The 23,997-nt window shown below is 42.6% G+C and overlaps 1 protein-coding gene across 7 annotated transcripts in view; it reads left to right on the top strand.

Annotated features, from left to right (window-relative positions):
• LOC126342556 (diacylglycerol lipase-beta-like) overlaps positions 1-23,997 on the top strand; it is an 822,641-nt gene that overhangs the window by 671,168 nt on the left and 127,476 nt on the right. For all 7 annotated transcript variants that reach the window (XM_050001868.1, XM_050001865.1, XM_050001866.1 and 4 more), the window contains one exon: positions 22,858-23,070. In XM_050001868.1, the coding sequence (XP_049857825.1) occupies positions 22,858-23,070 (213 nt within the window). The remainder of the gene's footprint in view (positions 1-22,857; positions 23,071-23,997) is intronic.

Here is a 23,997-nt window from a genome sequence, read left to right as displayed (position 1 = left end):
ACTAATATCACTATTTTCTGTCTACAGACCCAGTAAAGAATAATTTTATTATGTACTTTCGTAGAAAAGAGAGCATAAATAGACATTTCCCTTGACAGGAATTACATAAATAATTTTTTTAATGACTTGGTAACTTTCTTGCAGAGTAAGTTTTTGTGATGCATGACTCTAGTATTAAGTTGTGACATAGGTATCAAACATGGCCATTTTTACTGTAATATTTTTTCTACTTGAGCTTTGCCATGTTAGGTATAAGTTATTGCATTTACTGCTCTTGTGTGCCAGGCATAGTGCTACTGAATGTCACTTTGTATTACTCTCTTAAGCCAGCTTTATTTTTCTTTTTGCTGCACATTGGCTCATATTAGTGATAATGTTGCATTTGCTATGCTAATTTATATTGCTTCTTGATTGGCAATTTGCATTTTTTGACATTGCTGTTTGTGTTAATTGTTTTGTGCTGCTGCATTGCCTCGTCCCTTAGTTCAGCATCAGTAGATTTAAGTTAGCTTAAGGTGGGGTAGGCTATATAAGAGAACGAGTTGTGATGAATTGGAAGAAATGCATTGAGAAGCTTTAAGAAAATAGTTTGGCCAAAGAAGTATTTTGAAAGAGGATATGAACAAAAAAGTAGGGTTTAGGGACAACAGGTTTAGGTAGGATTTTCTTGGAAATAAATGATGAGGTAAGATGATGGAAAATAAATAATGAGGTAAGAAATATGTGAACATATAAATACAGAAAGCATGCTTGGATAGGATTTTTTTGGTGGAAACAAATGTTGAAATAAGACGAAAGATCTATGGAATGAAGTTTTGGGTAGGACTGCAGTACCAAATGTTACACTGAAAACATTATTTATTCAGTTTTGTTTTAATGCTCATGTGTGAAGTTGATGTTTCAAAAGTTATTCTGATCTTTTATGTATTTACTTACTTCACATTTCCTGTAACATTGATGTAGATGTTTATTTCTATTCTTTTGTAAAGCCGCTATTACTGCAAATGTTATCTGTATTGTTATGTTTTAATGATGTATTTGTACCATTATTATTGTATTCTTATCTTATAAAATTGTAATTGACACCAGTTCATCTAATTAAGTAACTTTTAAGTTACATTTCAGTGCACACGTTTCTGATGGTCATAGTACATAGACAACATGTGAGAAGTAGGGACTGATATTGTTTGGACTTGTGTTAATAATTCAGCAAGGGACTGATTAACAGCATTGCTGGTTCTAAGGACAATTCCAAAAACTTTGTGCATGCACAAGTGGTGGTTAATGGGCTTGCTATATTCTCCGCAAGACTCTTCGATGGTGATTGTGCACCTGCACAGTCGCAACAGATGGCTGTGGGCTGTCTCTACGAGGTCTACAGTGGGTCTGCACCTCTGCTGGCCCACCAATACCATACTTTCTACCAGGACTACAGTGGGTCTGTTCTGTGGTAACCTACCTATCAATATTCTTCAAAACTTTCACTGACTCTGCGGTGGGTTTGCTCTGTTGTGGCCCATTACCTGTCTGCATGTCAAGAGTCAGCACTGTCTTTCCGTTGGAAGGACAACACTACTTCTTCAACACTGCATGGAAATCCACTACTTCCTTTTGCATTTTCTTTTACTGCTCAGACTTTAGAAAAAAACACTGCAATTTTACTGTGACGAATGATTAGGACTGTCTTTATGGACTGTGAGAAAATTTTAGCTTTTGACCAACATTGTATCAATAAGTGTATGCATTTGATATCTATGTTATTGTAATTATGAAAAATTTTATCAAATCATTATTGGCCACTGCCTAAAACAATTTGTAAATTTTTTTGTGGGGAGCATAGGGGCTATGTAAGCAGGCTGTTTAGGTTTTTTTATTGGTAATGCCACATTGCGCTTTGTATGAAAATCACTGGCTGTGCTGTGTGCAGTCTGTGGCTAGTTTGCATTGTTGTCTACCATTGTAGTGTTGGGCAGTTGGCTGTTAACAATGCGTAGCGTTGTGCAGTTGGAGGTGAGCCGCCAGTGGTGGTGGATGTGGAGAGAGAGATGGCGGAGTTTTGAAACTTGTAAGACTGGATGTCGTGAACTGCTATATACATTATGACTTTTGAACACTATTGAGGTAAATACATTGTTTGTTCTCTATCAAAATCTTTCATTTGCTAACTATGCCTATCAGTAGTTAGTGCCTTCCGTAGTTTGAATCTTTTATTTAGCTGACAGTAGTGGCGCTCGCTGTATTGCAATAGTTTGAGTAACGAAGATTTTTGTGAGGCATGTGATTTGTGAAACGTATAGGTTAATTTAGTCTGGGCCATTCTCTTGTAGGGATTACTGATTGTCAGATTGCGTTGCGCTAAAAAAAATATTGTGTGTCAGTTTAAGGACAGTCCTCTACAATTTTTCTAACGGGACGTTTCACATTTTACTACGGCATATACATGGTGTTTCAGAACGAATGGTAAATATTTTAGGGGGGAGTAGTGTAGACGAATTGCAGTAGAAATGCTATATAACATTTGTCTAATTTTTATTGAGTACACAGATATAGCTGAGGTAAAGTATTTTCATTTCGCGTGTTGGCACACCGGTTGCCATGGGTTGCTATGGACATATTTATCGAATGACAGCAGGACAGTGCTGATGTTCACGTTGTGAAATTGTGCTTTAGTTTACACTTAATTTTTGATTGTTAATTATTTGCCAGGTCTACCGTACTGTAGCGTGTAAACATGCCGCACGTATTTACACATGCTGAATGTACCAATATGGTATGTGTGTATGGGTTTTGTTATGGAAACGTTGTTACTGCTTGTGCAGAATACGGCTTACGATTTCCCAACCGCAGACTGCCAGATTCAAGAGTGTTTACTCTTTTGTTCAATACACTGCGTGACACTGATACAGTGCCCAGCAGTCACACTTCATCTGAACGTGTAAATGAACAGATCATGGGTGTAGTCCTTCAGCAAGCACACGTAGAATTACTGCACATATCGGTATTCCACGCACAAGAGTATGGCGGACATTACGCATATAAGGGCTCCATCCGTATAATTTACAGTTCATTCAGCACGTTCGAGAGGAGAGTAAGATAGACGAAAGAATTTTGTCATTGGATACTTGAACATCGCCAGGTAATCTCATTTTTACCCCTTACTGATGAAGCCACTTTCACTCGTGACGGCATCAATGACACTTGTAATTTACATCAGTTGCCACATGCTGTTGTGAGACATTTTCAAGAACACTTCTCTGTAAATGTGTGGTGTGGTTTGACAGACAATCAGTTGATTGTGCCTTTTGTGTTACCGCATCGTCTTACAGGACTCCGTTACCTACACTTTCTTGAAAATTAGCTTCCAGCACTATTGAAAGAGATTCCTTTGGCTATAGGAAGGCATATGCTCATCCAGCTTGATGGGGACGCTGTACATTGTAGTCGTAGGAAACACATCATCTAAACCTAACATTCTCCGGAAGATGGGTCTATAGATGTGGGTACGTTTCTTGGCCACCAGCCCTCATAAAAGAACGCAAAGACGACCTCAGGAAAGCGACACGTGGTGTTATCAAGAGAAGTCAAAAGTGCATCGAAGTTGGGTGGAATTTTTGAAAATAAACTGCGAATGTCCACATTTGCCTTTGCTTTAAATTTGTTTGGGTTACGTACTAACAGCTGCATCTCTGTCCTCAATAACAATTGGACACATGTTATATGGCATTTTTATTGTAATTCGTCTATACTAACACCTTCTAAAATTCTTACTTTTCCTCCTGAAACATCGTCTATTGTTGCGCAAGAAATGTAGTTATCTAAATCGTTTTTAATGCTGCAAGTAAAGCCACACCTCATTCCAGTACCGAGTAAATACGCGATACATTTTGGCGTTTGGCCGCGACGAGCTACAACGCGTCACTCTCGACGCTGCAACCGCAAGCCGCGCTATGCCGAGGTGTCTCATGTTGCTGCCAGTACAAATCGGAGCATTCACTCGGGCGTGTGCTTTCAAGCTGGAAACACGTCTTGATTTAAGCATTTCTTTTTTTGCTGCGTATGGTCAACATGTCGTTCACACAAAAGGACTGTTCGAAAGTGATACTTTCGTCCAACTTGCGCAGTCCGATACATGGCGCCTTAAACCGCGCGGCCCCTCTGCGCGACGTTCTAAAGACAGTCAAGCAAGCTATTAAGTAAGTGATCATAATGTTTTGGCTCATCAATGTATACTGTGCATGAAGTAATATTGTCGTATATTCCTCAAAGAATTTTTACTGAAACAAAGTTAAATGGAAACCATAAATGCCTTAATTGTAACTAGCATACAACGAACAATATTCTCCATACCATTGTATCATCCCAATCATGAAGCGTACTCTGTATCTTTGCTTCATAGCTAGCAACGCACGCATGTATATCTTGATTACAGTGCAGTTGATACATATACACTATGTGATCAAAATTACCCGGACACCCACCCCTCCCCCCCCCCAAAAAAAAAAAATAAGTTTTTTCATATTAGGTGTATTGTGCTGCCAGCTACTGTCAGGTACTGCATATCAGCGACCTCAGTAGTCATTAGACATCGTGAGAGAGCAGAATGGGGCGCTCCGCGGAACTCACGGACTTCGAATGTGGTCAGGTGATTGGGTGTCACTTGTGTCATACGTCTGTACGCGAGGTTTTCACGGTCATACATACATCCCTAGGTTCCGATGTGATAGTGAAGTGGAAACGTGAAGGGATACATACAGCACAAAAGCGTTCAGGCCGACCTAGTCTGTTGACTGACAGAGACCACCGACAGTTGAAGAGAGTCATAATGTGTAACAGGCAGCTATATATCCAGACCACCACACAGTAATTCCAAACTGCATCAGAATCCACTGCAAGTATTATGACAGTTAGGCGGGAGGTGAGAAAACGTGGATTTCATGGTCGAGTGGCTGCTCATAAGCCTAACATTACGCCAGTAAATGCCAAACGACGCCTCGCTTGGTGTAAGAGCGTAAACATTGGACGACTGAACATTGGAAAAACGTTGTATGGAGTGACGAATCACGGTGCACAACATGGCGATCCGATAGCAGGGTGTGGGTATGGCGAATGCCCGGTGAACGTCATCTGCCAGTGTGTATAGTGCCAACAGTAAAATTCGGAAGCGGCGGTGTTATGGTGTGGCCGTGTTTTCCATGTAGGGGGCTTGTACCCCTTGTCGTTTTGCGTGGCACTATCACAACACAGGCGTACATTGATGTTTTAAGCACCTTCTTACTTCAAATTATTGAAGAGCAATTCGGGGATGGCGATTGCATCTTTCAACACAATCCAGCACCTCTTCATAATACACGGCCTGTGGCGGAGTGGTTACACAACAATAACATCACTGTAATGGAGTGGCCTGCACAGAGTCCTGACATGAATCCTATAGAACACCTTTGGGATGTTTATGAAAGCCTTTTCCAGCTAGGTATCCAGATAATTTTGATCGCATAGTGTACTATGCACAGATAACTATATTTAGTGTTTGAATATACTTACTACAAAAAATTGAACCTACTAATTATATATGAGGCTAGGAATGAAAAATAGTGACAATAATGTACTTATTGTGTACGGTATTAGAAAAAAAGGTATTACTGTTCTCTTCTTCTGGGGCATAACGGATTGCTCTACTTTTCAACACAATCTGCTACTGCAAGAACTGACATAAAAACAGGAACTATGCTATCACATATCAGTGTTGTTTACCAGACTGGCCTTTTCATTTTACATTGTATGAAAACATGTAATGTCCAAAAAAAGGTGCAGTTAGTTACCTGCAGAATACAGCATTTAAGTTTCGTAAACTTTCATATGTAACAATGAGCATTGTTTTACGCACATAATGTAAGTAGTGCTACTTTCGGAATTTCCGTAGTGTGGTATAGAAGTAGCTATATACTACAGAGTTTTTTTAAAAAATTGATTGTATTGCATCTCTTTTATGCTTTAATTGTTTTCTTTTATTTTCTTGTATACTGGTGATACCTAAACGCATGTAAACAAATGAGAAAAGAATGCAGCAGTCTTAAATTCGAAACGATAATAAGTTGTTTTAGCTCAGCTATACATCAATTTTCAAATAACCACTGTTGTCTCTTCGTTCAGCAAAAATCCTAGAGAGTTTCTCACCCAAAGGAAGAAAAATGCAGCCGAAAGCTCCGTGCTGTGACATCACTCCATTCGAAACTTCCGAAAATACTTAACACTCAGGTAAGAGCAGGGACCAGTAAGGCGGCAAATGTCACATGAAGCGATTGCCGCCAGTCACGAACTGCAGGCGGAGGCAAGCGGATGGGGAAAGGAAGGCCATACTAGAGAGTCTACATACAGAGAGAGTGGCCAATCCACAGGCCATCGCCAAGGTCGTTTTTCTTTTTTTCAGGCTTTGTACATGATGCACAAGAACTTAGCGTTATGACGTGAAAAAAATGGTTCAAATGGCTCTAAGCACTATGGGAGGTCATCTGTCCCTTAGACTTAGAACTACGTAAACCAAACTAACCTAAGGACATCACACACATCCATGCCCGAGGCAGGATTCGAACCTGAGACCGTAGCAGCAGCGCGGTTCTGGACTGAAGCGCGTAGAACCGCTCCGTCACAGCGGCCGGCTGACGTGAAAAGCGAATATCATTCCTGCATGGCTATAAATTTATGTCGAGTGGCATTTGTTAAACACTTTTTGACGTTCTGAGAATTATGGGAGTCGACCAGATAACGTTTCCTTTGTTTTATTTCCTATGTTCTGAAGCCACTTCGGTTATTTCTGCTAGAATATGCATTGTTGAAGTTAGTAGCCTCTAAGCTTTTAACACATTTTTTTCGTATCTAATTAATGTGTTTAGTGCGTCATTGGCCTAATAGCTTATACCGTGGAAACCCAGAAAACGTATTGTTACTCTGACAGAATTGGAAACACAATATCACAAAAGCTGACTTTCAAAAACGTTACAATTATAATTTTTACACTGACACAGTAGTAATGCATAATAGGTAACTGATTATCCACGTTACGCACACTGATAAATTACCAATTGTCAAGTTTATACTCCTTCCTCCTCATTTTCCATAACCGATAATTGGCCCTATACATTTCAATATACAGCACTTACAAGGGAACCTAACAATCACACACCCCTCAGATTTAGTAATAAGTTGGCACAGTGTATAGGCCTTGAAAAACTGAATACACATCAGTCGAGAAAACAGGAAGAAGTTGTGTGGAACTATGAAAAAATAAGCAAAATATACTAACTAAGTAGTCCATGCACAAGATATGCAACATCAAGGAGGATATGAGCTTAGGAGCGCCTTGGTCCCGTGGTTAGCGTGAGCAGCTGCGAAACGAGAGGTCATTGGTTCAAGTCTTCCCTTAAGCGAATAGTTTACTTTCCTTATTTTCGCAAAGTTATGATCTGTCCGTTCGTTCATTGATGTCTCCGTTCACTGTAATGAGTTTAGTGTCTATGTTTTGCGACCGCACCGCAAAACCGTGCGATTAGTAGACGAAAGGACGTGCCTCTAGGAACCGAAAACATTTGATCGCAAGGTCATAGGTCAACCGATTCCTCCACAGGAAAACACGTCTGATATACTCTATACGACACTGGTGACGGCATGTGCGTCACACGACAGGAATATATTATTGACCCACCTAACTTGTACACTTGGCGAATGGGTAAAAAGATTCTTCTACCTTGCCCGATTTAGGTTTTCTTGTGGATATGATAATCACTCCCAAAAAAGTGATGAAAACATAAGAGTTTGTCACATAAACTGCAACAAATGAATGCAACAGTTTCGCAGTCACGCAGTTTTCCCTGTGCTCTGTCAAAACATATGTTTTTAACGTTTTCAAATTTTTCTGCGTGTAGACCGTCAAATCCTGCATATGTCCAAGCAAATCTGAACATGTCCTGGAATTTTGGAGAGCGAAGCTGATTATGTGTGAGTGCCTGAACTTTGATAATTGTCTGAAAATAAAAAATTAAACTTTTCACTTGAAGGAAGACTTGAACCAAGGACCTCTCGTTCCATAGCTGCTCACGCTAACCACAGGACCATGGCGTTCCTGAGCTCACACTTTCCTGGATGTTGCCTATCTTGCACATGGGCTACACAGTTTGTATATTTTGCTTATTTTTTTCATAGTTCCACACAACTTCTTCCTGTTTTCTCGATTGATCTGTGTTCAGTTTTTCAAGGCCTATCCACTGTGCCAACTTATCACTAAATCTGAGGGAGGTTCCCTTGTTAGGAAATCAATTTATAAATAAAAATATGAGTTCAATACATTGAATGTATTACTACAGACGTATCTCGCAAAACATAAATCAAATATTTCAGATTAACAGTCTATTACAGAAGTAATACCTGGCGTTTCCCAAGGAGGTGTTATAGGTCGTCTGCTGTCCCTGATCTAGTTAAACGATTTAGGAGACAATCTGAGCAGCCCTCTTAGATTTTTTGCAGATGGTACTGTCGCTTACTGTCTTGTAAAGTCATCAGATGATCAAAACCAATTTCAAAGTGATTTAGGCAGATATCTGTATTGTGCGAATAGTGGCAATTGATTTTAAAGTTATCCACATGCGTACTGAAAGGAGTCCGCTAAATTTCTGTTAAACGATAGATAACACAAGTCAAAAGGCTATAAATTCAACTAAATACTTAGGAGTTACAACTGCGAATTACTTAAATTGGAACGGTAGATAATGTTGTGACGCCCGTTCAAATGGTTCAAATGGCTCTGAGCACTATGGGACTTAACAGCTGAGGTCATCAGTCCCTAGAACTACTTAAACCTAACTAATCTAAGGACATCACACACATCCATGCCAGAGGCAGGATTCGAACCTGCGACCGTAGCGGTCGCGCGGTTCCACACTGAAGCGCCTAGAACCGCTCGGCCACATCGGCCGGCGTGATACCCGTCCTCTTCTCGAGTATTGCTGCGCTTTGTGGGATCCGCATCCGGTAGGAAAGACGGAAGACATCGAAAAAGTTCAAAGAAGGGCAGCTCGTTTTATATTATCGCTAAACAGCGGAGAGAGTGCCACGAATATGATGCGTGAACCAGGGTGGCGATCATTAAACACTGGATCTCCTCATGAAATTTCAATCAACTATTTTTCCCTCCGAATGCGAAAATATCTTGCTGGCGTCCATCTCGACAGAGAAATCAGAGCTCGTATGGAAAGCTTTAAGTGTTCGTTTTTCTAGCGTCCTGTTCGTGAGTGGAACTGTAGAGCAATAGCTTGAAGGTGTTTTTATGAATCCTCTGCCAGGCAGTTAATTGTGAATTGCAGAGTAGCCTTGTAGATGTAGAATAAGTCACCACCAGAGATGAAGTAAACGGTAACTGAAAGAAAAACAATAAAACAAAGTTCGATCTCAGGGCCTTTGTGTTAGTACACAAGCTCTTTACCACTTAGCCTTTTTTTAACTAAAATCTTTAATTGTAGTGAAATACAATGAATTGCAACGTTTTACAGATGTTGATGCGCAGCCAAATCGTCATCATTATACCCTACAAGTTATTTACATTAAGCAAGAAATTATTATTAAGGATATTAATAAAACGACTATAGCAATGCCCATTTTGTAATCATGTGTACATATCATTTTCTGAGCAACATAAATTGTTTTTAAAATCTTTCAGACCATTTTCATTATGTTGTGTTAATACGAGTGTATTGTTTGAACTGCTTTTAGATTGGAGAAATTAAACAGCATTATTGCAATCATTGGGGCAGGATTTAATTTTGTTGAATACGTATTTCACATGTATTACAAGAAAGTGAATATACTATAGTTAGATTTATAATATGAATGATTTGTTAAAAGTTTTCGTAGTGGAAGCCATGAAGACATGTGATAACTTATTGCATGAAATACTTATGAGATATAGTTTGTTACTTAGTAAATGAATTATTTAAATGATTTTTGTACGCCGCCTTCTAAAATTATCATATGTCAACCGTTTGACGTTAAAAATATGGATTTTTCATTCATTTTTGTGTTAGCAACGCGCAGAATTGTACACAGCACTGAATAGTCTTGGAACAATATCTCTGCTACTAGTAGATTCCACAAATGTTGTAGGACAGATACTACTAATGGCATATCATAGCGTAAAATGCGTACTTCATACAGCGAGGAACAATAATCGCTTTTACGATTCCAGTCTCGGAAGTTAAATTTAACTCCTCGCTGTTTGTGTATTTCTTTATTTATTGAAAATATGAGCGTCATGAGCCACTTCCGCTAGAGTGTTTAGAGTAGATAGCAGGACAACTTGGAATTGCTCTTCATTTTCCTTAAAATCTACATATTAGTTTCAGTCGTCAAATCCCCCATCATTCAAAATTTATTCTTCAAGTGGCGGTGTGAAAATCTATTGGGACAGTTATCACCGTGGATGCTTACACATACTTTCCCTGTGTAGAACTTTAGGCAGGTTGATCTGACTGGTAAAGGCATTTAACACTACATTCCAGTAGGACTAGCTGAAGTGACTGAGAGAACTCAGCAGCACGGAGTGGTTTTCCAGGTCGAGGAAACAGTCGTGATCTATGTCTAGCATCACCGTACGTTCCACTACACACCCCACCTTCCTGGTAGTTCTCTCGTCAGCTGTATCAACAGACTGGTCCTGAAAATGTTCAGACCCCTCAAGTCACACTTAGACAATTACGGTAACTCGTAGTCATATCCCCGAGGCCATGTGAAGCAGAAAAGATTCAAAAATGGTTCAAATGGCTCTGAGCACTATGGGACTTAACTTCTGAGGTCATCAGTCCCCTAGTCCGCAGCTCGTGGTCGTGCGGTAGCGCTCTCGCTTCCCACGCCCGGGTTCCCGGGTTTGATTCCCGGCGGGGACAGGGATTTTCTCTGTCTCGTGATGACTGGCTGTTGTGTGCTGTCCTTAGGTTAGTTAGGTTTAAGTAGTTCTAAGTTATAGGGGACTGATGACCATAGAAGTTAAGTCCCATAGTGCTCAGAGCCATCATCAGTCCCCTAGAACTTAGAACTACTTAAACCTAACTAACCTAAGGACAACACACACATCCATGCCCGAGGCAGAATTCGAACCTGCGACCGTAGCGGTCGCTCGGTTCCAGACTGCAGCGTCTAGAACCGCTCGGCCACTCCGGCCGGCTGAAGAGATTCAACCCGCAACTTCGTACAGCAAATTGACAGGACTAGTTTGTCGAAAAGAAGGATGCGGTGAGAGTGAAGGAGAAACGAATGGATGTGTTTCCGAGACGAAATATGTCACGTCCGATGCTGTCGTTAAAAGTGTGCAACATTTCGACGTTCCTCTGTGGCCCGATCAGTCGAGAAAAAAGACGTAAAATGAAGTTGGAAAATTGCCCCTAGTACACACAGTGTTATGTTCAAATTAAAACAACGCATCGGTTTTTATGCCAACAACAAATTCAAAAATATTGTCTCTATTGTGGTCGAATTTGACTGTGACAGTGGCTTACAACAGATCTGCGAGAAAGAAAGTGAATTGTTCTATGGCTCTACCAAACACTCGAGTCCTCTGTGACAGTTTTACAGTCATTCAAGGAAAGTCTACGGTCAGTAGCGTAGAAATACCCAGTTCATACAGTATTAATTGAAGGTGATTTGAATCTACCTAGTATAGACAGGGACGTTTATGGATTAATTGCAAAGGGTAAGGACAGTCAGTCTTGCAAAATACTGTTGATCATATTTTCCTAAAACTGTCTTGAGCAGGTAGTTAGAGACCCCAGACGTAATGGGAATATTTTAGACCTTGTAGCTACAAACAGGTCTGACATTTTCGACAGTGTCAGTGTAGAGACATGGATTAGTGGTGGTGATATCACAGCGACGATGGTTCTTGAAGTTAAGAAATTCGTCAAGAAGATCAGGTGAGTATTTATGCTATAACTAGCAAGTAAGCTGTTGCTTGTATCCCACTTAGACAATGAATGGACATAATTTTTCTCCAGCGGGATGGACATAGAGCAATTATGTGTAACGTTTAAACTCATTATAAATCGCACTCTGGAGACATATGTGCCATGAAAGTTGTTTAAGGACGGAAGCTTTTGTGACTTAATAACCAAATTCGGAAAATGCTGAAGAAACAGAAATTGTTGTTCTCTCGGTTCAAAAAAGAATGCGTAAATGTTGACAGGCAAACGTTACTAGAAATTATTGCGTCCGTAAAGATCCTGCCGAGAACCCGAAAAAATTCTGGTCATACGTAGAATCAATAAGCAGCCCGAAGGTTCATATCCAGTCACTCGACAACCAGCCTCCTGTGGCAATGGAAGCCAGCAAAAGGGAAGATTAAGTTTTAAACCACACGTTTAAGAAATCATTCACGCACGAAGTTCGTACCAACATACCGTCGTTTCACTGTCGTACAGACACACGATGGAGGACATAGAAATTTGTATCCGTAGCTTAGAGAAGCAGCTAAAAGAATTGAAAAAAAAAGTCGCCAGGTAGAGATGGTATCCTAGTTCGGTTGTACGGCCAGTACTCTGTAGCGTTGACATCTTACTTATCTTGCTTGCATTTATCGTGAATCTTTCGCCCAGCGCAAAGTCCAGAGCAAAAAGTATAAGTGACTCCTGTATATGAGAAAGGTAAAAGAATTGGTTCGCCTATTGCAGACCAATGTCCTTAACACCGGTTTGCTGCTGAATTCTTGAACACATTCTGAGCTCACTCAAATACGATAAATTTCATTCAGATGGAAAAGATTCCGTCCACAGATCAGCACGGCTTTAGAAAGCATCGCTCGTGCGAAACTCAACTTGCCCTTTTCTATCAAGATATCCTACAAACCATGGGAGGAAAGCAACAGGCAGATTCCATATTCCTACATTTCCGGAAAACGCTTGACACGGTGTCCCATGGGAGACATGACGAACAACAGAGCTTGCTCTTTAGGATCCCAGTTGTGTGAGTAGTTCGAAGACTTCTGAAGTAATACAGTCCAGTACGTTGTTCCCGATGGCGAATGTTTATAAGAGATAGGAATATCGTCAGGAGTGTCCCAGAAAAGTGTGATAAAACCATTTTCATGTTCCTTATACATAAGGTGTCATTGTCGAGCGAGTGTAGGAGGATACAAGATGACTTAGACAGTATTTCTAGTTGCTGTGACACATGGCAGCTTGCTCTACATATATAAAACGGTAAGTTAATGCAGACGAGTAAGAAAAAGAATCTCGTTCAAATGCGGCATTAGTAGGTAGTAGGTTGAAGTTTGACATTGTCACATTGATTAAATATCGGGACGTAACGTTGCAAAGCGATATGAAATGGAATGAACATTTCAGGTTGGTAATAGGGAAGGCATTTTATTGAGAGAATTTTGGAAAAGTGTAGCTCGTCCATAAAGGATACGGTGTATAAATTGCTAGTCCGACGCATTTTTTGCGTTCTGTTCGAGTGTTTGGGATCCTCACCAGGACGGATTAAAGGCACAGATTGAAGCAATTCAGAGGTGGGTTGCTAGATTTGTTACCAGTAGACCAACACGCAAGTATTACGGAGATGTTTCGCCAACTCAAACAGCAATCCCTGAAAGGAAGACGACGCTCTCTTCGCAAGGCAGTATTGCGGAAACTTAGAGATTTGAGGCCGCCGGCAAAACGATTCTACTGCCGCCAACGTACATTTCGCGAAAGGTCGAAGAAGATAAGATGCGAGAAATTAGGGTTCGTATGGAGGCTTTTAGACAGTCGTTTTTCCATAGCTCTGTTTCTGAGTAAAAATGGAAAGCAAATATCTATTAGTGGTGTAAGGTATCCTCCGCCGCGTAACATACTGTGGTTTGGGGAATATGGATGTAAGTGTAGATGTACATGTAGATGTAAATGAAATGAGGAATTGGACCGGAAAATTGTTGGCTTTCATAAACGGAACGGCACCCCACATTAGAGATACGCTGAGAATTTTTGAAACGGACTGGAAATTGTTCCTGACAGCCAGGCACAATAGCTGTGAGTGGTTCAACTGCCACTTTTTCCCTTACCGTTAACAACAAATCAATTAACGACTTCGTGATCTATCTCTTGATATACCTTTGAAATATAAATCGAAGCAAATTTTCAGTTATTTTTGCAGGTTACATTATCCATTCTCATTCACATATCTGCAATAAAAGATAAGAACGGTCACGAAAGCTAACAGCCAAGAACCTTGATTACTTATTTTAGTCCTTTTCAAATTAATCCGTGAGAAGTATTATTCCGTAATCCCGTAGGATTTCACACACATTTGAACATTTTTTTAAATTTCTTTCTAGAAAATAGATCACAAGAAAGCAGGAAGCAGAAGGTTGTCTAGCGATGTCAACAAACAGAAAAGAGTACCAGATGTGACAGGGAAGAGGTTTGCTTCTGAGAGGGTTCATGCAAAGAGGAGGGCGCCATATGGTTCTGTTCTGGGTCCGTTCCTTTCCTTTACACACTCCTGGAAATGGAAAAAAGAACACATTGACACCGGTGTGTCAGACCCACCATACTTGCTCGGGACACTGCGAGAGGGCTGTACAAGCAATGATCACACGCACGGCACAGCGGACACACCAGGAACCGCGGTGTTGGCCGTCGAATGGCGCTAGCTGCGCAGCATTTGTGCACCGCCGCCGTCAGTGTCAGCCAGTTTGCCGTGGCATACGGAGCTCCATCGCAGCTTTAACACTGGCAGCATGCCGCGACAGCGTGGACGTGAACCGTATGTGCAGTTGACGGACTTTGAGCGAGGGCGTATAGTGGGCATGCGAGAGGCCGGGTGGACGTACCGCCGAATTGCTCAACACGTGGGGCGTGAGGTCTCCACAGTACATCGATGTTGTCGCCAGTGGTCGGCGGAAGGTGCACGTGCCCGTCGACCTGGGACCGGACGGGTGCACGCCAAGACCGTAGGATCCTACGCAGTGCCGTAGGGGACCGCACCGCCACTTCCCAGCAAATTAGGGACACTGTTGCTCCTGGGGTATCGGCGAGGACCATTCGCAACCGTCTCCATGAAGCTGGGCTACGGTCCCGCACACCGTTAGGCCGTCTTCCGCTCACGCCCCAACATCGTGCAGCCCGCCTCCAGTGGTGTCGCGACAGGCGTGAATGGAGGGACGAATGGAGACGTGTCGTCTTCAGCGATGAGAGTCGCTTCTGCCTTGGTGCCAATGATGGTCGTATGCGTGTTTGGCGCCGTGCAGGTGAGCGCCACAATCAGGACTGCATATGACCGAGGCACACAGAGCCAACACCCGGCATCATGGTGTGGGGAGCGATCTCCTACACTGGCCGTACACCTCTGGTGATCGTCGAGGGGACACTGAATAGTGCACGGTACATCCAAACCGTCATCGAACCCATCGTTGTACCATTCCTAGACCGGCAAGGGAACTTGCTGTTCCAACAGGACAATGCACGTCCGCATGTATCCCGTGGCACCCAACGTGCTCTAGAAGGTGTAAGTCAACTACCCTGGCCAGCAAGATCTCCGGATCTGTCCCCCATTGAGCATGTTTGGGACTGGATGAAGCGTCGTCTCACGCGGTCTGCACGTCCAGCACGAACGCTGGTCCAACTGAGGCGCCAGGTGGAAATGGCATGGCAAGCCGTTCCACAGGACTACATCCAGCATCTGTACGATCGTCTCCATGGGAGAATAGCAGCCTGCATTGTTGCGAAAGGTGGATATACACTGTACTAGTGCCAACATTGTGCATGCTCTGTTGCCTGTGTCTATGTGCCTGTGGTTCTGTCAGTGTGATCATATGATGTATCTGACCCCAGGAATGTGTCAATAAAGTTTCCCCTTCTTGGGACAATGAATTCAAGGTGTTCTTATTTCAATTTCCAGGAGTGTATATATCGATGATCTGCCACCAGATGACAGACAAACAAAATTTACTCTTTGCAGATGACACAAGTGTTATTGAGAAACACGTAATGTAAATGATGCAGCTAATGCACAATGCACAATGTACATGAATGGATGCAGGTGATCATACAGGATGTTTACGTACGTATCACCTGTCAAAGTCATACCTAGAGGTATCAGGAGTCCCATATCACTCCAACTGCACACACCCCACTCCACTACAGCCACACCAGCTTGAACAGTCCCCTGCTGACATGAAGGGTCCATGGGTTCATGAGAATGTCTCCATTTCCGCACACTTCCATGCGCTCGATACAATTTGAAACAAGGCTCGTCTGAGCAGGCAGCATGTTTCCAGTCATCAACAGTCTAATTTTCGTGCTCACGGGCCCAGGCGAGGCGTAAAGCTTCGTGTCGTGCAGCCATCAAGGGTACACGAGTGAGCCATCGGCTCCGAAAGCCTATATCGATGATATTTCGTTGAATGGTTCGCTATCTGACACTTGTTGATGGCCAGCATTGAAATCTGCAGCAGTTTGCGGAAGGGTTGCCCTTCTGTCACGATGAACGATTCTCTTCAGTCGTCGTTGGTCCCGTTCTTGTAGGATCTTTTTCCGGCCGCAGCGATGTCGGAGATTTGATGTTTTACCGAATTCCTGATATTCATAGTAAACTCGTGAAATGGTCGTACGGGAAAATCCCCACTTCATCGCTATCTCGCAGATGCGGTGTCCCATCGCTCGTGCAGTGACTATAACACCACATTCAAACTCACTAAAATCTTGATAATCTGCCATGGTAGCAGCAGTAACCAATCCAACAACTGCGGCAAAGACTTGTCTTACACAGGCGTTGCCGACCGTAGTGCCGTATTCTGTCTGTTTACATATTTGTATATTTGAATACGCATTCCTATTCCATTTTCTTTGGCGCTTCAATGTATTTGGCGCCACTCCGGCTATCAATGAAAACAGGATGAAACAATTAGGACAACACAGACACCCAGTACCTGAGTGAAGAAAACCTCAGTCCTGCCCAGGAATCGAACCTGGAACCCCGCGATATGGAGACCGATGAGCTAACCATTAGATCAAGACTGCGGACAGTTCACTGGTGCGACAGCCGTTCCGGAGCAACAGCCAATATGCAGAGCCACATAGTGTACTCACTGGCAAGTGTTGTGCTGTATACTGATTCACGTTGTTTCCAATCGGTCATATTGCTGTCTAGTCTTTATTCAGTCAAATATTCTTTTTTTTTAAAAATGTCAAATAACCAGGCATTACAAGTACAGGGTGTCACAAAAAGAATGACCCGATTTCAACTTGTAAAGGTATTGAGAGAAGTGTCACTAGGTAACTGAAACAGCGCTAGATGTAATCTGCATGGTCTAGACTCAAGAGGTTCAGAAAAAAATCCGCTAGATGTCGCTACGAGCACTGACCTGGAGCGTGCAACCAGTCACGCGCAATATGGCGTCCGCGCAACAGAAGGTGTATTGTGTTATTGAAGTTTGTCGTACTCAGTCAGTGATTACAGTTCAGAGGGCGTTTCATATTCGATTTCGTGCTAAACGACCATCACCAAACAACATCCGACGGTGGTATAAACAGCTTGAAGAAATAGGGTGCCTCTGTAAAGGCAAAAGTCGTGGCCAGCCACACTTTCCTGAACAACCAGTGGAACAAATCCGACGAGCATTTGAGCGGAGCCCCCGCAAGTCTACGCGTCGTGCTAGTCGAGAACTTGCGTTACTGCGCATGACAGTGTGGCGTGTGTTACGACGTCGTTTAGCTCTCAAACCATACCGCAGCTGTTGGAGCTTCAGTGACAGAAGACACCTTACGCTCAGTTTGGGATGAATTCGGCTATTGGCTAGATGTCGTCCGTGCAGGCAGTGGAGGACATATTGAACAATTATGGTGGATTTTTTGTTAAGCCCTTCTTCATAATCAATAATTCTATTTAAAATCGGGTCATTCTTTTTGGGACATCCTGTATATTGACTTTGTTGTTGTTGTTGTTGTTGTTGTTGTTGTTGTTGTTGTTGTCTTCAGTCCTGAGACTGGTTTGATGCAGCTCTCCATGCCACTCTATCCTGTGCAAGCCTCTTCATCTCCCAGTACCTTCTGCAACCTACATCCTTCTGAATCTGCTTAGTGTATTCATCTCTTGGTCTCCCTCTACGATTTTTACCCTCCACTTTGCCCTCCAATGCTAAATTTGTGATCCCTTGATGCCTCAGAACATGTCCTACCAACCGATCCCTTCTTCTAGTCAAGTTGTGCCACAAACTTCTCTTCTCCCCAATCCTATTCAATACCTCCTCGTTAGGTATGTTATCTACCCATCTAATCTTCAGCATTGTTCTGTAGCACCACATTTCGAAAGCTTCTATTCTCTTCTTGTCCAAACTAGTTATCGTCCATGTTTCACTTTCATACATGGCTACACTCCATACAAATACTTTCAGAAACGACTTCCTGATACATAAATCTATATTCCATGTTAACAAATTTCTCTTCTTCATAAACGCTTTTCTTGCCATTGCCAGTCTACATTTTATATCCTCTCTACTTCGACCATCATCAGCAAAATAGCAAAACTCCTTTACTACTTTAAGTGTCTCATTTCCTAATCTAATTCCCTCAGCATCACCCGATTTAATTTGACTACATTCCATTATCCTCGTTTTGCTTTTGTTGACGTTCATCTTATATCCTCCTTTCAAGACACTGTCCATTCCGTTCAACTGCTCTTCCAAGTCCTTTGCCGTCTCTGACAGAATTACAATGTCATTGGTGAACCTCAAAGTTTTTACTTCTTCTCCATGAATTTTAATACCTATTCCAAATTTTTCTTTTGTTTCCTTTACTGCTTGCTCAATATACAGATTGAATAACATCGGGGAGAGTCAGTATTGCCTCACGTGTTCCAACATTTCTATGGAATCCAAACTGATCCTCCCCGAGGTCCGCATCTACCAGTTTTTCCATTCGTCTGTAAAGAATTCGCGTTAATATTTTCTAGCTGTGACTTATTAAACTGATAGTTCGGTAATTTTCACATCTGTCAGAACCTGCTTTCTTTGGGATTGGAATTATTATATTCTTCTTGAAGTCTGAGGGTATTTCGCCTGTCTCATACTTCTCATACATGTATATTGACTTGGAAAGGATCAAAGCCAGATAGAGTAAGAGAGGGCAAAATCCATATGCATCAAATGTCTTTGGTTTAACAACTTATCTATTCATTTCTGCGGATTAATGTTGAACTAGTGTAGGCACCAAACGCTACTATGAGAGTGATTATATTTTTGTTGTTGGTACTTAATTCTTCATGCTGATAAAGCGATTGGCCTGACGCCAGATTTGCAGGTAAAGTACACACCAGTTGTCATGTTGTAAGAAATGTGATTTGTGCATATGTAGTTTTTCACTACTCCAACACAAATGTGTTCCACTTGCAGTTATTCTTGACTTCATGTGTTCACTTAGGTCTCATGCTGAACTTAGGGATAATATAATAAATGTACTTCTATAATAGTGAAATGCAGTATTTGGACAGTTTAGCCATGCAGGATTAGCCAAGCGGTCTAAGGTGCTGCATTCATAGACTGTGCAGCTGGTCCCGGCAGAGGTTTGAGCCCTCCCTCGGGCATGGGTGTGTGTGTGTGTGTGTGTGTGTGTGTGTGTGTGTGTGTGTGTGTGTGTGTCCTTAGGATTATTTAGGTTAAGTAGTGTGTAAGCTTAGGGACTGATGACCTTAGCAGTTAAGTCCCATAAGATTTCACACACCTTTTTTTGGACAGTTTATAATTAGTGAGTGTGTTTGCAGAGCATTATACTTGCATTATTTTGACAACTTACGAGTTGTTTGTCTGTACACCAGTGTACTGCATTATTTTAGTAATTTATGAGTAGTTTATAGGTCTGTAGGCTATTTATTGTGATCCCAAGCATGTCAGGGCGAGTTTTTTTGTATCAGCATAATAAATAAACTATATGAAATCTGTCCCTAACTAAGTGATCCAACTTCCCATTGAAAATAAATAAAGTACACTCCTCCCTCTCTGTGTCCAGCTGGACACAGACTGAGTCCTTTTCCCGCCATTTTTCCCCTGACTGCCATGGGATGACAGCACCGTCTGGTGGTGGTACTGTGTACTAGGTCAGTTGGTCTCCAGACCTCATGGTGAACAACCTGGATGGAGCTACTGCCTATGGCAACTCAAATTGTGTAAATAAACATTGCATGCAAAATAAAGACTTACGTCCATTCCATCCACCAGCCCATCAAAGGCGGATTCCTTTTCCGGCAAATTTCAAGGAAGATGTGGTGGTTGGATAACTTACGTTAGTGGAGGTAGCTCAATTGACCTTTTCTCCCCACCAAAATTTTCCCGCCATGACATCATTGCGATTTTTCCACGTTTATCAGTGCCACCTGGGATATGCCATCTTGAATAAATTTGACATAAATGAAGTGTGGGGCCGCACTGGCCATGCCCTACTACTAGCGGGGTGCACATCATGAGTTATGCTGTCCTGAACAGGCAGGCATGCAACAGCAGCTGATATTATTGCACACACAATAGCTTATCTACACTCACCACCACTCGTCATAAAAAAATCTACTGTTATGCAAGCACAACTGTGGATAACAACTAGTTCTGAGTGTATTGACTATGTTCAGCTGGTATATCAGGTAGCAGAGTTTAAATCTTTAAGTGAGCACAGTTCACAGATAGGAAAGTTTGACAGGTACTACTCTGATATTTCTTTAGATTTAGTAGTGTTACATTACACAAACAGAAAAAAATTTACGGTTGTTATGTTATTGTTTGGTCATTACAAATCCCCTGGTAAACGACAGACAAAAACAGTGGAAAGCTGCAGGTTAATTTCATTCTTTTCTTCTGGTATGGAAGTGAAAATATTTTTGGCCAGGACCATGTACATTTCGTCTCAACAGATAGGAGACACACAGAGCTCACAAGTATCCTACCATTTGTGGCATCAGTAGAGGGTGTGGGGAGAAGTTTCAAGCAGAACTATTCCTCCTATTCCGGAACTGAAATGTCAGCTAAAGTTAGGAATTCAGCTGTGGGCCAATTAGATAGCAGTTGCCTCTTAACCAATACAGACTTACACAGCACTGCAAAGGATTCTTATTTCAATTCTTGAGTTACGAACACGAGGAGAGAAGGAGATCCAGCATTCGATTGTGTGTGTGTGTGTGTGTGTGTGTGTGTGGGAGGAGGGGGGGGGGGAAGAGTTCACACTTTTAACATGTCACAGATGACTGCAATTATAATATATTACCACTAAAATATACATAAATTTTTAATGTAATAATTCACTGGTATGCAAAAAGCAAGGACAAAAGTAACTTCCACATGATGTGTCATTGCCAAGGACCATGCAGTTTGGGTCATACATGGAGAAAACTGCAACAGTATAGTCCAGGAGGTAACTGAAAGAGATACACAATGAGGTGAACAGAAATTGCAGTTTTATTCAAAGACAATAATTGCATTGAAGTCACTGTAATTTGTGATGGTCCTCTGGACATTACAGAAGATGGGGCATGGTTCTTAATAGGGTGTGATATAACCACAGATGGCAGTGCACGCTCTGCAATATGTTGCCATGCTGGCCACAGAATTGGTAAGGGATTCTTGTGGTAGAGCGTTCCATTCCTCTACCAGTGCTTTTGACAACTGATGGATGGTCTTCAGTGCATGTGGGCACACTTCAGTACTTCTCCCCAATGCGTGCCACAAGTACTTGATGGAATTGCAGGTGGGGTAGCAGGCAGGTCACTCTGTTCACCAAACATCCTGTCAACCCAAGAGCTCCTGCATCAGCACTGTTCGACGCAGTCTCACATTTTGATGCATAAAAATTAAGTCGGTGCCACCCTCCAATATATCACTTGAAACATCAAAAAGATCACGCAATACTTCAGATGTGGAAATGAAAACACTGCCCCAAATGAGAAAGGTAAAAATTATTTACTTAACAAGATAATAAAGGGATGAACTGAGCATTACATATTTGTTAGTATGTATACATGATAAGATGGGTGGAAGAAGACTGTAAATCTAAAATATGTTTCCAGAATGAGATTTTCACTCTGCAGCGGAGTGTGCGCTGATATGAAACTTCCTGGCAGATTAAAACTGTGTGCCCGACTGAGACTCGAACTCGGGACCTTTGCCTTTCGCGGGCAAGTGCTCTACCAATTGAGCTACCGAAGCACAACTCACGCCCGGTACTCACAGCTTTACTTCTGCCAGTATCCGTCTCCTACCTTCCAAACTTTCATATCAGCGCACACTCCGCTGCAGAGTGAAAATCTCATTCTTGAAACATCCCCCAGGCTGTGGCTAAGCCATGTCTCTGCAATATCCTTTCTTTCAGGAGTGCTAGTTCTGCAAGTTTCGCAGGTGAGCTTCTGTAAAGTTTGGAAGGTAGGAGACGGATACTGGCAGAAGTAAAGCTGTGAGTACCGGGCGTGAGTCGTGCTTCGGTAGCTCAGATGGTAGAGCACTTGCCCGCGAAAGGCAAAGGTCCCGAGTTCGAGTCTCGGTCGGGCACACAGTTTTAATCTGCCAGGAAGTTTCAAAAATATGTCGTTTTGTGGTAACCAATTTTGAAAAATTGCGGCATTAACAAGCTGTCACACTTATGGTTTCAACCGAGAGACTGGCGGAAGTGCAATGGTGTCGTTAGGTAATGATACATTAAGGTGTCGATAGTTTTGATGCAATATTTCTTATGGTATCGATACCTTTTGTTCGATGCTATACAGCAGACATTTGCCGGCAAGTTACACATTTTTTTCTGTTCTAGAACAAGTGTGTCTGCTAGCAGGCAAGATATGGCTGGCGCTGACCAGAGTGGTTGTCGTGTGCCGCAGGCTGGTGCTGGTGGGGCTGGTGGCGGCGCGCGTGTTCCCCGCGACGTGGCGCTGCGAGCGCGGCGGGCGGCTGGCGCGCGCCTACCTGGCGGGCGTGGCGGCGCTGCTGGCGCTGCTGCTGCCTCTGCTGGCCGCCATCGTCAACCGCAGCGCGCAGGGCGCCGTCATGGACACCGAGGCGCGCCGGCTCGTGCCCGCGCTGCTCGCCGCCAAGTGAGTCATCAGCGGAGTGTGGGGGGACGTACTTTGTGCACCTCTGACACTTCTTCGTCCCCCTTTCCTCTTACAGTCGCGAATGGTGCGCGAGAAGGCTTGTTGGCAGAGCCTCAGGTGATTTTGTGCTCCGGGCGCTCTAGGAATAGTTTCCCCAATGCAGAAGTCAGAAAACCAGCAGATTATTAAAATTGTGTTTCACTATTAATTAATGTTTACTGTTAAATGAAGTAGATTAAGAACGCATTTGAAAGTGTGTACCACATCTAGGTGCAGTGGAGTGTATTAAGTTTTAAACTGTTTTCTGGAGTTGTAACATACTGGAGACGACAGAGCTGGACAGTAAAAGTTTGAGGGATGGTAGGTCATCAGATTGTGGTAATGTACTTCCCCCGTTCTCCATTCTTCAAACAGAAGAGCGAGGAGCCTCCTATCTGGCCCATTACGTCGCAAGAAGCGACTACAGCGTATTGACATCTTGGGTTGTCGGATGTTCTGCCGGATATCATCGTCGTACTTGTACGATATTTCGGTAACGTAGCTCGTTATCTTCATCAGGTGCGACGTGATGAAGGTAACGAGCTACGTTACCAAAATATCGTGCAAGTACGATGCTGATATCTTGCAGAACACCCGACAACCCAAGATATCATTAGATCACCTGGAAAGCCTGAAGAATTACATATAATATAGTGTATTTTATGAAGTCTTCTGCAGAATGCCATTTGAATCACAGGCGACACAGTGCCCAGACATGCACAGGGATGTTTACTTTTCATAAAGTGTGGTGTCACCGCCAGACACCACACTTGCTAGGTGGTAGCCTTTAAATCGGCCGCGGTCCGGTAGTATACGTCAGACCCGCGTGTGGCCACTATCAGTGATTGCAGACCGAGCGCCGCCACACGGCAGGTCTAGAGAGACTTC

This window comes from Schistocerca gregaria, chromosome 1, assembly GCF_023897955.1.
Source record: "Schistocerca gregaria isolate iqSchGreg1 chromosome 1, iqSchGreg1.2, whole genome shotgun sequence".
NCBI lineage: Eukaryota > Metazoa > Arthropoda > Insecta > Orthoptera > Acrididae > Schistocerca > Schistocerca gregaria.
Note: the sequence above shows the minus strand (reverse complement) of the source record. Positions and strands in the feature narration are given on the sequence as shown.